The sequence below is a fragment of the Phalacrocorax aristotelis genome, chromosome 2 (assembly GCF_949628215.1).
Source record: "Phalacrocorax aristotelis chromosome 2, bGulAri2.1, whole genome shotgun sequence".
NCBI classification, from domain to species: Eukaryota; Metazoa; Chordata; class Aves; order Suliformes; family Phalacrocoracidae; genus Phalacrocorax; species Phalacrocorax aristotelis.
Window position 1 is genome coordinate 18,976,326 of NC_134277.1, and position 15,772 is coordinate 18,992,097.

General features: G+C 39.3%; 1 protein-coding gene across 4 annotated transcripts in view; it reads right to left on the reverse strand.

Annotated features, from left to right (window-relative positions):
- The window catches only part of MYO3A (myosin IIIA), a 126,572-nt gene that overhangs the window by 26,409 nt on the left and 84,391 nt on the right, over nt 1-15,772 (reverse strand). For 3 of the 4 annotated variants that reach the window (XM_075082622.1, XM_075082621.1, XM_075082620.1), the window contains exons 19-24: nt 15,569-15,716; nt 8,051-8,204; nt 6,898-6,986; nt 5,016-5,145; nt 2,523-2,602; nt 1,819-1,896 (exon numbers count right to left, since the gene is read on the reverse strand). In XM_075082622.1, coding sequence (XP_074938723.1) covers nt 1,819-1,896; nt 2,523-2,602; nt 5,016-5,145; nt 6,898-6,986; nt 8,051-8,204; nt 15,569-15,716 — 679 coding nt within the window. Of the gene's footprint in view, nt 1-1,818; nt 1,897-2,522; nt 2,603-4,727; nt 4,899-5,015; nt 5,146-6,897; nt 6,987-8,050; nt 8,205-15,568; nt 15,717-15,772 lie in introns of all 4 variants that reach the window. The other variant, XM_075082625.1, reaches the window with a different exon arrangement.

Consider the following 15,772-nt stretch of genomic DNA (forward strand, 5'->3'; position numbering starts at 1 on the left):
TTACTAGCATATACTACTTAAGAGAAACACTGATTCCAAATGGATGTACCAAATTCCACCCAGAATATTCTCACAAACTGCCACAATGTCTAACGTCATAGATAGAAACTCTCCGTACACTTATTTGTTTCTCTGGAAGCCTTGTTAGGTAATTACAGGCCACTTTTTCCTGTTGTCACCTGTTTGAAGATCCTTATTCACCCAGAGGGTAAATCATCTGTCTAGAGATGGGAAGTGGAAGTGCAGCAAGCCAGTAAATATTGCCATCCCTTCATCAGACTGGAGGAAACTAAGGCTAGCCCAGAAGAGGGGCTGCTAAAACTGCTCTGATCTAGCACATCCTGTTCATTGTATAGGCTGACGGTGATACTATAGCTGCCCTGCCAAGGAGAAACTTTTGAAGAGGGCAAAACCAGAAGTACACAAAATCACAGTTCCAAAATTGCACTTTTCCCACCTCACCAAGGTACCAGGCCAGCAGAGGGGATGCAGTTTGTAGCTCCCCATGCCAACTGAGGTGAATCTGGCTGTAAAGAACCTTGACTGGTGTTTTGTAAAATTGCTTCACGGGAAGATCTTATTAAAACACAAATGAAGAGGCTCATTCCTCAGGATTCAACCTGACTCAACAGAAAGAGGCAGCCAGGAGGTAAGCAGTTCAGCACTAGAAACTAGTGTAGGACATCAAGAGCCATACGTTTCCTTTAAAATGTACAATTCCATTCTGGACAGATGCTGCATCATGCAGCAAAGGGCTTAATTAGCTTCATCACTAGTGTGCCAATCGAACACAAACAAGTAGGACACGATAATGGATAATTTTTTTTTCCACTCAGTCTGAGGTGGCAGATGCTTTTCTCAATCACCCATAGATTTCTGTGTATGAGCAAACTGGTGGGGCTGAAGCTGAACCTTCATTTAAAAGCATTAGCTAGCATGACCTGAGCAGGGATTTCCACTACAGAAAATAATAACAGAAAAGTGTAAATATAATTAACTCATTTGCAGCCTCTAATCCTAGATGTGCTGGTAATGCACTGAATCACAGACATTAGGTTTGAATGAGATTCATTAAAATATTCCATCTCAAACTTTAAAACACCATGCATCTTTGGACCACCATGATATCTAGGCTGAAATTATCCATTGCAGTCCACAAAACTGTGCAATTGTATCTACTCATCAGCGATCTTGTTCCTTACTGTTTTCTGTCATAGATGTAAATGAACTCTAATGGGTCATGGACATCACCTCAGACATCTTTATGTTTTTGCTGGGAGAGATGACTAAATGAGAGTTGAAAATTCAGAGCTGAGCCCAAGTGAACCAACTCTGTACACCGTTTTGGAGGAAAGAATGCTCTTTACAGCTATTTTCTATTGCAGGACCAGCAGCACAGCCAGTGCTTGGGAAGGACAAGAGCACTTCTGAAAGAGCCACAAGGATCAGCTCAGGAGGGCCTCTGAGCAGTGACCACCAAGATGTTTCTCTGGGGCTCCTGCTTCAAATTAATTTTGCCCTCTTGCTTCTTAAACTCTTAAAGAAGTGCTATACCACTAATGTCCAACCTCTCTTTATTTCCCTTGGTGGATAAACAGCAAGTGAAAGATTAGTATCAGTGGTCATACATCATGGCAGAAATGTGTCTGTAATCAAGTACAATTAAAGATGAAACATCACCATCTCCTCTAGATATTTGTACTGCACAGATCGCTGCAACACATACGCAGTTCACAAGCTCTAAATGCATTTCAAAAGGTGAAAGAATAAACATTAATTCTACTCTAGAAAAATTTATTAACAGATCTGATATCTTACTCTAAAATAAGAAGCAACTGTCTGTGTTTTCATGCTGGTTGTCTCTCTTGGATGATGTCCGGTATCTCCTGCTTCATTCTATAAAGATGAAGGAAGAAAATGACACTTTTTACCTCTGTTGAGCCTATAGTGCCCTTTCCAATGCCACAACAAAGTACCCCCCAGAGAACATCATTAATTAAAAAAGAAGTATTCTAAACAGAAAAAGTTACAGCACAATCACTAGCACAAATGAGTTACACCAGTACATTACATTATTTTGCTACACAGTACAGAAGCGTTCACACACAGAGGACACAATTTGATAACAGAGCATCTAAATAGCTGCCACAAATAACCTGACAATGTGTGAGGTCCTGTCTGTTATTTAATCACCACTGTTATTTTGGTAGTGGTCTAAGGAACTTTACTCCACACTGATATTTAAATGTCTGGTTTTGCTACAATACAGCTAGGAAATAATATTTTTTTCTCCTGAAGTTGTTATAAAACTATAGCCAGAAAGAAGTGAAATGTTAGGTTTTTACCTCACGGAAGGAATATGAATTGCACAACACAAAGATATCCAGCTAAACAGAAAAGAAAATAGGAGAGGGAAAAAAACCAAGGAGGGGGTTACTTGCTTACTTTTAGTACCAATAACAGTATTGCCATTCTAGTTTAAATTAGGGTTCAATGCAGAATCACAAAATCAGTTTTCTTACCTTTGTATGACTGATTGATTTCTGGGGGGTCCACATTTGGTAGCTGATTGTAGTTTTGCTTTTAGTGTGTGCCAGGTTACCTATGGGAAGATGAAAGAAAGCAACCTACCAAAATGCTTACATCTCATCTAAACTAAAAACTGTGCTGAACCACGTTATTTGTGCCCCCAGTGTAAACATATGATTATAAAGGTTGTTGACTTTTTTGGAGTATGTCCTCATCTCCCCTTTTACCCTTTAGAGGGAACAAGCTCTGAAGAAGTAGCATGAAGATGGAACATGGGCTGAATTTTCCTCCTTCAGCACTTACGTCACCTACTAGAGCAAAAAAATAAACAACCAGAATGCTGCAGAAGATAAGAAAGATACATCTTAGAGCATCCATGTGGTTTTACCCTAAGGATGTTATTGTACTATTCTAGTTCTAAGGCTACATATATATTAGTTAAAATAAAAAGTGCTAGCACCCTTCTTTGGCCCTGAGGGCAAGTGACATAGTATGACCCAAGTCTATACAGCTCAACTCGGTACTTCACTACTCCCTTAACCTCCCGGTAAAAACAAGGTTGTATCTTTCCTCAGAGCTTGTTGGAAACCACCACTGGTCTGTGCTTTCTCTTGAAGTGTGCCTGGGAATTTCTGGGAGACTGCTAGCTGACATGGTCCAAAACTGTCCCAGGGAGGCATGCTAACAATTAATCAGAATGGGCAATCCTGTGGGAGTGTTCCAGCTACTGCTCACTGGCCCTGTTTGGTTTACTGGCATAGACATAGTCTTAAGACTCTAACTTTGGCATTCTTAATCAAGTAATACCTTCATTATAATGACTTGAAAGATTAGGTGCATTGGAGTGGTTTCACAGACACTGGTCTTCAGAAGGAATAATGAAAATTCTGCTGAGCTTTCCATCATCTCACTCTATGTTGATAAACCCCAAATATTTCTGCATGCTTCTGCTAATAACATAACATCTCTGGAATCTCACTCTCCACTGGGACAGCCTATAATCTCTCTGTGCTCAGCTACTATCAGTAGGAGGTGGATAAAAGTTGGATAAACAGCTGCAAATATACGGCATGCCAAGCTAATGCGTCGTGTATTATGTGATGATATCAAGTGCTAAACCTCCCTTGGGCTTAGCTGAATATCACAGGGTGGGAAGGAAACAGAGAGGATTACTCACAACAAACTTTAGCTATCTGAAAGTGAGGTGTCTACAGGATCCCCACCGTATTCAGTGGAAAGAGGCACCTTCAGAGATTTATCCCATCCTGAGAAACACCTGAGATAGGCAAGATGGGTTGGACTCTGGGTAAACCTCTACATTTCCACTGATTCTAGATGAATAACTTAGATCAGAAATCTAACTTTTAGTTGGCTATAGTTGGATGGCTTGGCTCAGTTTTGAAAGGCTATACACAGTGTTTCATAATATTAAACAAGAAGACCAGATCAGGTCTTAGGACCATTTGGGCTCTGACTTTGGCTCTACAGAAATTATATTTTAGTATCTTTAGTATATCTTTTAGTATCTTAGCAGGTATCAACAAGTCAAAAAGTTCAGACAGGATATTGAGCTCAGTGTTTTCCCAGGAACACTGACTTAAAATAGACCTTCAAGAACAAATTTTGCATTCCATCAGCAAAGCTCCCTTTGTGAAGAATAGGAGCCTTGCCAAAACCTCAGTTTCTGTAATCTACAATAACATTTTGGAGGAATTTCCAATATGCTCTTCCAATTTAGCTTTTCTGTTCTACTACAAGTACATCTCCTATGTAGTTGTACAAGAAAGTGAAGTTGTAAAGTACTTACTGTATGGCATCAATGCCATCACACAGTGTGTAACACAACACAATAGCAACCTGGTTGTAAGGAGACTTACACATCATCCTAAAATGGCAGGTAGGACACTGTCCAAGCACCTGTTTCAACTAAGGTGCAACTTAGGAGAAATTTCTGTAAAGCTGGTCATATTCCTCCACCCCAGTTTATTAACTCCCTGGGGAAGCGCTCACTACTAAGATCCCATCAGTTACCTATTGTGAAGGACTAAAAGACTGGGGAAAGAGAGGAGGGTCTCCTCATTCTTTGCAGCAGATGTTAGAAGCCCCAACCTTGGTTCTCTACTACTTTATAGAAAAATTGCCCTGAGACAGAACAGGCAATTTATATATGCCCTGCCCAAAAAAGGCCAGTGACTTACCTGATCCTTTCTGTTCAGTCCTCAACTCAAGGGATTCACTCCACTCCCTGTCTTGCTCCCCTACCCTGAAGAGAGGACCCTGAAAGAAGCCTCTACCACTTCCTTGGCACTTGACCAGACCAATCCCTCCCCTGCAGCTTGAGATGGCGGGGAGTCCATTCTGTATAGATTCTACAGTTGGAAAGTTAAGCCACAAAGTGTATAATGTCATCAGCAAATCATCATATGAAACCTAGCAGTGGTCATCACGAAGGCTAGAGAAGAATAAGATTACCACAATAGCAGTACCTGTTTTTGTAAGAGGATGGGTTACCAACTGTCGCGTCAGGTTGTTTTCAGATGATCGTAGTAGCAGCACAATATCAGCTGGCAGAGTATCTCTGTTTTTGGCTAGGAATCCGCTTGCATTATATAGAACCTGTTTAAAAAGTGCATTTATGCATCTTCTGGGCTTTTGAAAGTAACTGTAAATTTAAGCACTCTGGCATGTGGCTTTTAATATATCAAACAAATCATTTTTCAGCCATCCTGCTTGCTCTTCCTTACAGTCTTTCTTCTGATCTCTGGAAGTTCTTACTTTTCAATACTGAGAACCATTATGATGCATATCACTACAAGTAAATCCATCATTCCAAAGTAGCTTGAGACACTTATCTTCCCTAATGCAGATATGTTAATATTCGTTTTAGCCAGTGTGGATTTATCACTAGGACAAGTGTTCTGTATTCCTCCTTTACACCAGTATATGTGTAAATGCAATTAACAACACACTTGATTTCAGCCGTATCACACAGACACACCCATATGACTGCACAATCTTTCTGTCCCATTCATATCATGCTGTACTGGACCCAGGACTTGCCACTCTTCCTACAGATCTCTGTTTAAATTGTAGAGGAAGTCTGCAAAATCACGACCTACATATTGGCAATTGAAATCTCCCTAAAAATTCAAGAATGGTGTACCTAACTCAAAATGTACCCCCAGGGCTCTATCTCAATGATACTGTAAAGGACTCACAAGAAAACCTGACCTGTGAAGAAAGGTAGAAGATACTGGCATATTTAATTTAATTTAGAAAAAACCCTCACAAAACAATAGCAACAGTCTTAAATGACAAAAAAAGGCTTGTAAAGGAAGAGGAAATAAATTGTTCTCCAGTCCACAGTAAACAGGACTAGGAGTAATGAACTTACATCACAGCAATGGAGATATAAGTTAGACAGTGGGAGAAACTTCCTAATGAAAAACCTTGTTGAACAGCGGAAAGGGCTGATGGGGCATTGGTGGAATCACCATCTTCAGTGGCTGCTGTCAGGAGTAGTACAGGGAAACCTGGCTCTCTGCTCCTCAGCAGTGAGATATGGTATGCTCATGAAGTGTAATTCAGCTGGAGATGAGGTTCAGAGGAGTTACTGCAGGCCTTTTGTAGCTGGCTGTCTTACACAAGGGGCAAGTTAACTTCCATCAGCTGATGGGCAGTGTGTTGCCTTTTTCCAAGCCAGCTGCTCCAGCACTGCACAGACCCAAGATAGTTTCCTATGTGAGACAGCAATGCCCACTCCATATGCTTTAAAAGAGCTTGAAAGGAGGTGGGACCTCCTGCTTTCACAAGGCAAGGTTCAGGTGACCAGTGGCATCTTGCTACAGTGCATCAGAAACTCCTCCTGAGCTTGAAAGGCATGTGCAGCAAGTCACCTTGTACAGGATGGCAAGATGCTGCTCATCAAATGAAGCAGAAAGCAGGGCCTGCACTATCTATCTGGCTGATGACAAAGTACAGAACTAAGTAAGGCTGATGGGGTGTAGGAGGTAGTAGAAAGAATGGAGCTGGATCTGATTTGAAGCAGTGGGAACAAGCATGGCACAGGACTTTGAGGAACTAAGCGGAAGAGCACCAAGTTGCATTACATAATAGTTATGTTTTGGTTCTTCTATAAAAGAGTCAGTTAATTTACCTGGTGACATTTAAGAAAAATACACTTCTGCTATTTCTTTTTTTTATGAGGGAAAATAACTTTTCAGTTTACTTTTGACGTGTAAGGCACTGTCAACATTTTCATGTCAGGCCTGAATAGATGAAGGTTGAGAACCAACCCAGCTGACCTCTTCTATTTCCTTCCAGCCCCACCATTCCACAATCCCCAGCTGACATCATTAGGTCTCTTACCTTTCCTGCATAATGATAAATCCCAAAGGTTAGATCTACCCTTTTGGGTCTCCAAAAATATTTTGACTTCAAATTATCTTCAAATTTTTCTGAAAGGAAACACATAGCTTATCTTACTGGAGTTACTGTACAGTAATTGTCTTCTGAAGTTCTAAGGATATTGCCTGACTTCTCAGACATCGCAGAGGCACAAAACAGACTCTGATGTTTTTAAGGACAAAGATAACATAATGGTCTTGTAATAAAAGGCACTCGATAGAGAATATGGGAGCTCTTGGATCAGTTACTTACTTTATACCAGTTTTTTTCTGTGTAACCAAATTGCTTGCCTTTCTAAGTTTTTCATCTAAATATATGAAAAAACGTAGCAATACTTCCTAGGGATTCCTTGGGGAATTATGAGGAAACATCTACCAACTGATTGAGGGCTTCTGTACTGTAGACTAAAAAGTACAGGCTGAAAAGACACAGTTGCTTTAGCATGGGCATCGCTACTGAATGTTACTGGGTTTTGTGATTGGCTGTTGGTTAAAACTCATCTGACACTTTGCACATTCAAAAATGAGTAAAACAAGGATTTCTCTGCACAGGAACCCTACTGAAATAACTAAATCAACTGTAACTGCAACTACTCAGCACCACTGAAATATTCAGGATCTGAATTACAACATGCTTAGGTGGTTTAATTTTAATTTCTGAAGAGTAAAAAACAGGAAGTGTAATTTGCTGAAAGGCACTGAGGCAGGTTTGCAGCCATGACTCTTAAAATTACTAAAATTCTTGTTCAGATATGGCTTGTCAAAAATCTCAGAGCTGAACATGACTGAACTTTGAAAACAGTGTTGTTGGCATATGAACCTAGAGCTTTAACTCCGTTTGATCTTCATCCTTCAAGCCCTGCAGCTAAAAATTCCTGAAGGCAGGAGAAGTCAAAAACTGGATCAGCAGCTTAGGTTCATTTGTACTCTTGATGTTTCTCTATCAGCTTCAAAGGCACATCTGTCCCTGCATGCATGCCTCCCTCAAACATACTGTGACACTGGAATGTTGTCTTGCTAAAAACATAACTAGCCTGTAGTCTAAACTGGACACGCCAAACAGAAATCCAATGGGGACACATCCAGCAAAACTGTGAAAAGACTCATATACTTACCTACAAGTGTCTGATCTGTTGCTTGTGGGAATCGACTCTCCTCATCCAGTAGGGACAATAAACCCATTGGTTTCTGCAGGAACATATCTAAGAGGGGCCTGTTGTCCTCATATTCTATAACTCTTGCATCAACACCTTCATATAGGTACTCATTCTGTAAGAAGCAACAGAAGGCATGTTTTGTCTAACAGAACCACTCAGAAAATCATTCACAAACTGTCAATTGTAGCAAATTAAAACTACATTGAAAAAGTATGCCCCGTGGCTAAAGACGTCAAGGTTTTGCAGGAACAAATGTCAGTTGGGATGTATCACACTGTTAAGCTATAGATCTTAATTTGCCTTTGGGTATGTAAGTGCTTCCTATGGCACATTTGGTGAAGTAAGATGCTTTCCAGGAATATGCAAGAATTAAAGAAACATAGTTGAAGAAGATATAGTGTTTGCAGATGAAGACCTCAGTGTCTATTTAGTTCCCTGGTCTGTAATGTAAAAAATATTTTTTAATCACTTAGAGCTACATTTACATTCCCAATTTGTTGCTCAAATCTGTGTGATGTACAGTGGCCAAGATCTGAAAAAGTGACTACAGATTACAGAGGCCCCTCACTTGTTTGATACCCCTCCTCAAACACCTGGAAAAGTTCTTGTGTGGAGAAGAATGGTGCACACACTTTCTAATAATGAAAGAATGGTGTACATACTTTCTGAAAATTAAATACATTGTCTCAGATTGGCCTCTACAACTTTTTCACTCCTTTTAAGGAACTAGGGAAAGGGATTCAGCAAGATTAAAAAACAACAGAAAAACTGGTGGGGTTTTTTGTGTTTTTTTTTTTTCCTCCTGAAGACTGCAAATAGTTTTGGATTCCTACCAGACTGAGAAAAACCTGATAACAAATACTGTGTTCACAGTGTGTTATGATGGTTTTATCTCAAAAAATAATTTAAATTATATCCAAAGACTACAAGAATTACTTTCTTTAATTCTTCAGCAAGGCAGAGGACAGACGTAGATTTATCAAGAGGAGGATGCTCTAGGGACTGCCACTGCTCCATTAACTTCACCTGCATTACGTAATGCAACGGCAGTTATCCACTGCACGGTGCTCCCATATACCAGCCTTCTTTTTCTTCACTGCTGCTTTCAGTCCTGTGCAGGCTATACTGTGAAACACATAATTAAGCATTTCGATCTACTTTAAAAATCATCCCTCTTCCAAAGGCAAGGATTTTATAAAAGTGTTGTATTAATGTACGGTGTTAACATCACAGTTGTGCTATCCTGAATTCATTGTCAGGAGAGTGTCATAAATATGAATGATGGCTAATATTAATGAGTTCAAAGACCTCTAACCCTGAAAGACCTCTCCTTATGTGTCATTCATGTGAGTCTGAATCAGTAAAGAAGGCAATACATTGAGTGTTTCGAAAAGGAGTTAATAGTCATAAATAGAAGAAAAGCACATTATTAGACTTCATACCTCAATCTCTAAGTCAGAGAGAAACAGCAAAATGAATAAAAGCTATAACACTGTCCTGGAAATACAGGCCCAAATAAATAAATCTGCTGATCCATCTGAAAGAGAACATAGAATATATACCTAAACCCTTCCAGTATCCAGATTGATCTAATTTCCCAGGACACACTTCACTCTAAGGATAGGTTATGGCTCAGTTTATGTGCCCATACAAGGGTGTAAGTGGTAAGAATCTCTCCTACAGTCCCATGTGGGCTCCTCATCTCAAACATATTATGTTAACTTCATTCATGTCTCCCCTGCAGCACTGGACAGGTGGAGTTTTGCTTTTTATTTTCATCAATGACCTGAGCAGCAGGACAAGACAGGAGAGTAATAAATATATCGCTGATATAGGCAAGAAGTTAATTATGTACCTGTAGGAGCTAGTGGCAGGAAGGGAATGAGTCCATGTTATCTTCCAAAGATAACACTGGAGTAGGGGCAGCTTCACCGATGGCTATGGCTGTACCAACACGCAGATGTTACAATCATGAAACCAGCTGTTACTGTTTAGGATTATCCAGAGTACACTTATCAAGCGGAAAAAGGGAAGAGATTGCTCAGGATGAATCTATCAGAGTGTTTCTGTGACACTCAGACATCCTCAAACAAGCTCTCACAGACAACCTATCTAATGATTTACTTTTTCCAACTTCAAACGCTTGTGAGAGAGGCTGCTTTAGAGAGCTGATAAAAGAGTTCTTGAAACTGGAAGGAGGTCTGTAGTAGCTGTACTACTACACCGTAACAGCAACATCTGCTCCCCTCCCTGCCCGGTCAGTGTGCGGGGCCTGACCTCCAAGCCTGCAGCGTATGTGACCGTTTGGGCTTTTGTGTCTGCACCACAACAGCTGAATGAGTGTCAGTGCTGATGGTTTCGGTAACACTGCCACCTGCCCAGTAGGATATGGAAGGAGTTCACTCCATCACTTCCCATGGGCTCCTGGAGGATGGCTGATAACCAAGTCTTCCTGGCACCAGTGTGACAGATGGCTCAGAAATAAGACACCATATTTTCTTACACAATGCTGGTCTTCAACCATCTTATTAGGATAAAAGTAGCAAGGATAAAAGCCTTAACGATGCACATCATGAAACTGCAATGAAGTAGATCACATTTGAATTAATAATCTGAATCAGCTGCAGGATCCTGTAATCCTACATGATGTTTTATGACAAGAAAGCTCCTTAAAATAGCTGCTCACTGAAATTCTAAAGTATAATCCACTAGAAAGTATTCCTATGGATAGGATGTCAAAAGGAACGACTGAGTTACACTAATACTTGGGCTCCTATCTCGTCTCAGTATTGCATGGTATCTTTTCTGTGATCAAAACTTGGTAATATCAGCTTGTGCAACCTGGTTTCACTTAATAACAAAAGAACTATTAAATGCATTTAGGAAATGGTCTTCACGTTTAATAAAAGTAATGGCATTTTTCTGAGAACATGGTGTGATGCTGCTTTGGTTTAAATGGGAACACCAGGGACTTAGTCAGAATTAACCTTTTCCAGCTTAAAGTAGGAGATTAAATTGTCATATAAAATAAACATTGTATTATGCAATGCAAAAAGTAGTATCCTTCCAACTGACAGTAAATTTGCCACTTTCCAAAATGTTTTAGGTTATTTGACATTATTACAGCTTTCACTTTTTATGGAAGAATCACAAATGAGAAAGAAATGGGAAGGTTGTCTTGCGGGACAATGTTACCTGCAGATCATGGAGCTGACAGAATTAACTTACATCAGTACCTTAAATGTAGGGGAAACACCTTGAAGGTGCAAAAGTTGTGCTTAACAGTAATGTAAAAAAACCTTGTGCCAGCATATGTTCCACTTAACTGTAGACACGTAAAAGAAGTGAATAAGCTGAGAGCCCACATTTCCTCCCCAGGCAGTGCAGACAGAGATGTATCTCTGTCTCCACTGACTATGTGGCATCTAAACTATCTTTATCTTAAACTATATTCCCCACTTCAGCCTTTCTGTTAAATTAGGGAAAGGAGATTGCATTCAGGCCTAAAAGCCTTTATTCTTAAATGCAAACATTAAGTCAACAATAAAGAAAAAATTACCTTAATTGTGACTTTAGTTCCCCATGTTGGCACGCAGACATGCTGCTCTAGCAGACACCCTGAGCCTCAGGCGGTGATAGTACCACTGTTCGTTCCTACTATTCCTTTCACTTCTGAGGCCATATTTTTGTAGGCCACACTTCCGAGGAAAGCAAAACTGTAAACACTTTTCAGGTTCAGATACAAAAAAGAAACCACTGACAATGCTAAAAACATGTCACCTGCAACACTGAAAGTACAATTCAGCCTTATGAGTTCATTTACTATTTGGCTTCATTGTTCAAGCTGCCAAAAAAATGATTCAACTTCCACAGTTATGTAAACACTACTTATTAGGCTGACATGGGCTAATTGAGAACTAGAGTATCATCAACTGATTTAGGCCTTGACTTCCTACTAGATATGTCAAATTTCATCTAATTGCATTTGGTATGGAAGTGAACATGGCAAAACAAGGAAAGAAATGAAGAAATAATGTACCTACAAGTTTTACTTCTCTTGAGGGAAGTATGAAAGAAATTAAATTCTGCAGTCTTCCTTGGGAAGATCTACAGGGTGCAATGCAGTGCCATGTTAGAGATTTCTGAGACAGCACAGAGCAATCCACCATGCCTATCTGGCATTGCACAGGGCTGTGGAGAGATACTACCCTGGTCCCCAGCAACAGGATGGCTCCATCAGCATGACAGTCAGCTTGGGCTAATGAAAAGTCAACGCAAAGGTCTTGGTGACTGCTGGCATCAGCCTTCTAAACGTAACTCCTGTCTGTTAGTATTAAATACACAAACCCTTACATGTGTGTAAAGTCAGGCGAAGGGCAGAGGTCATCTTATTGTTTGGTTTTACATAAGTGATACTTTGTATCATTAACAAGAACAATTTCAGTCATATGATTTTGAAAACGTTTCCTTTTTTCCATGTACAGAAAATGTAGTAATTATACTTTATATTTTCCTGCAAATAGCTTTCTCATATTTGTCTGCGGGAAGGGTTGGTATTTACAATTAAAGTATATTACACAGGAACAGAAAAGATTCTGAAGCCACCTGCTTCCTGAAGACTGTTTTTGAGATGTAAAACTGGAAAAACCATGTCATAAATAAGTGAAAAGTGATGTCTTATAATGACTATGAATCATACTGCGAATCATCCCGTGCCATTGGCCTGTAATGCAGAATAATACATTTGTCATTTCCTGGCTCCAGAAAGGGGGGATTTACACCCACACTTGCATGAACTTAATCTATATAGCTCATTCTGCACTGTCGTAGTAATATCTTTGGAGACTGCTACAAGATAATATAATGAAGTTTGATATAATCTGGTGTAGAGGTGTCATGTAAATTAAAGTAGACATCCTACTCGGTATTACACACAGGATGTGGACACTTGTAATAGGAATATTAGGCCTAGTATAAATGAAATATGAATGGAAATGTGTGTATAAGCACCAGGAATGAGTCTTTGAAGAATGGCCTGTGATTTGAATGAAGAATATTTGTTCACAGCAATAAAATTGAGGAAAGTGTTGTTTACATCAAGACCAGAAGGCCTTCGCTCACATAAAAACCCACCGCAGACAGCTAGTGAGTGGAACACACTCTAAATCTGACAACAGGAGGATGACTGCAAGGTTACAGCATATCACTTATGCCTTTCCTTTTCCTATGAGCCCGCCAAGGAAACAGACTGTAGGCATAAGGGTGTATATATTCCAAACAAGCAAAACCAGATAATGACCTTGCTTAAAGATTATGGAGGCTGAAGTAAATAAGGTTCTGAGGCAAAGAAGCGCCCCGTAACAACTGACGATTTCTAAAGGGTGTAAAAGATCTGTCCAAAAACTATTTCAGCAAGAAGAACCTATGAGACATGATGAAGACTTGCTAGCTGGTGTCTCTTATTCTCTGTGTCACTCACTAATGATCCTGGCCACACCTCCTGAACACACACACCCTGGTGCTTTCTACATGGGTGTGAGTCAATGAAATCTATGAGAATGAGTGGGGAAAACTGACAAACTTAGAGATTCTGTAAATAAAGATCACCTTCCCCTTCCATAAGGTCTGTAATTATCATACTAATTTCCTACAGGGAGAAATGGGTAAACTGTTAAGTTTTCAAAATCAGAAGTTTGTTTTTTCCCCTCCTCTGCTCAGCAGAAAAATAACCACCCTGACCTCTCTGCAGCAGGGCATGTGCAGGAGAGCAAACTGTTCCTGCTAGACGGTGACACCACAAACTTCTGCATTAATACAGGTCTGGCCAAAATGTTCTGTATTAGGATACCTAGAAACAAGTAAAGGCAGATTACACTGAACAGGACCCAAGTCTAATTAAAAAAGAGAAGGAATATTAAGACAATATTTGGCTACAGAGATACAGTTAGGAAAGCCAAGGCAGGTCAAATCAGCAGCAAAAAGGCAAATTGGGAAAACGTGGGTCCCCTGCTGAACAGGCGTGGATGACGTGGAAAAGGCTGAGATACTCAACGCTGCCTTTGCCTTGGTCTGACTGATAATCCCAGGGTCCTGAGACCAGAGGGAAAGTCTGGAGCAAGGAAGACTTACCCTCGATGGGGGAGGATCAAGTTAGGGAACATTTGAGCAAAGTGGACATACGCAAGTCCATGGGACCTGGTCAGTCCCTGGATTTGACAGGAATAAATAACAATGCTGTAGTCTGTGCTATTTCCACCTTCTAACTGTTAGAAACAGCAGTAGCCAAGTGCTCTTGTGGTGTGAATTTATGCACTTTGGAAAGAAGATGCCTAAGTAATTATAGTAGGTCAGGCTACTTTCTCTCTGACTTTTAGATGGTATTAAAGGCAAGGAAATACTTGTGACTGAGACTCTCCCACATAAATCTATAAAAACAACTACAAGGTCTGAGACTGCAAGACAGCCTTTCCTGAAATAATTGGAAATAGGATAAAACATTGATCCATATTAAAAAAAAATCCATTTCATACGTAGATATGCTACCTCTAGACTGACACATGCATGTACACACCTGCATACACAGACACATTCCAAACTTTTATCTGTATCATCCTTAAAACAAGCAGTGATTCACACTGATGAAATACTCTTTTTCTCCTAATAATTAAAATTAGTATTCAGGAGGATTTACATCTACATATCATAAAACACAATAATTTCAATAAAACAGAGAAAGTATTATTTCACTTAAAATTAGAATGTTGACTGTTCTGCTCATGCAGAATTCTGGAATATTTCTATTTTCAGCAAGATCAATATTTTTTTCCTGGACATGTTATTTCTTCAAATAGCTGTATTGAATAATGATTTCAAGATGGTTAATTTAATTCTCATGGAATTATTTGCAAAGTTGAGAGGATCTTTTCTGGGGTTTTTCACGCTCTTCTTCACTTTCATAAACTTTTATAATTACAACTCCATTTCTTTTCTCTGTTTTAAATCAAATTATTTTGATAAAATCCATCATTATTTAGCTTAGATGATCTAGTTCCTGCATAAGAAAAAAAAATCGAGAGATTTTTAGTTTTTAATAATGGAAGTTCAGTGTTCATTAAGCTTATTAGTAAGCTATTATGAACACTGCACTTTAAAAATTATGTTATCACTAATTTATTTTTTCACTGTAGAATCATATATTACGTCACTCATTATTTCTCAAAACATCGTTGCATTTGCATCAAACCGATTATCACTGTGTTATGTTGCTTAGATACTGTAAATTTCAAGTTTAATGCATTTTATGTAGGCATTTTACTTGCACATAGCAAGTGCTGCTTCACAGAATACATACTCAGAAAACATTTGTTATAATCTGCAATTTACAACCTATTATGAAGAAGGAACAATGTAGTTTCTTGAGACAAGGTTTTACATGTTCAGCAATATTAAAGCTTTATCAAAATATTCAACACATACCTGTTCCCAGGCGAAGACATGTTGATTGAAGTAGAACTGAATTTGTTCATTGGCAATGTTGATACAGAGTTGTTCAAAAGAATTTTTTTTGAAATTCTCAAAGCCAAAGATATCAAGAATTCCAATGTTCAAACCATCATCGTTTCCACTGCAAAGATTAAATAAACTTCCTATTGTTGTATCTGTATTTTACACTGACCAGCT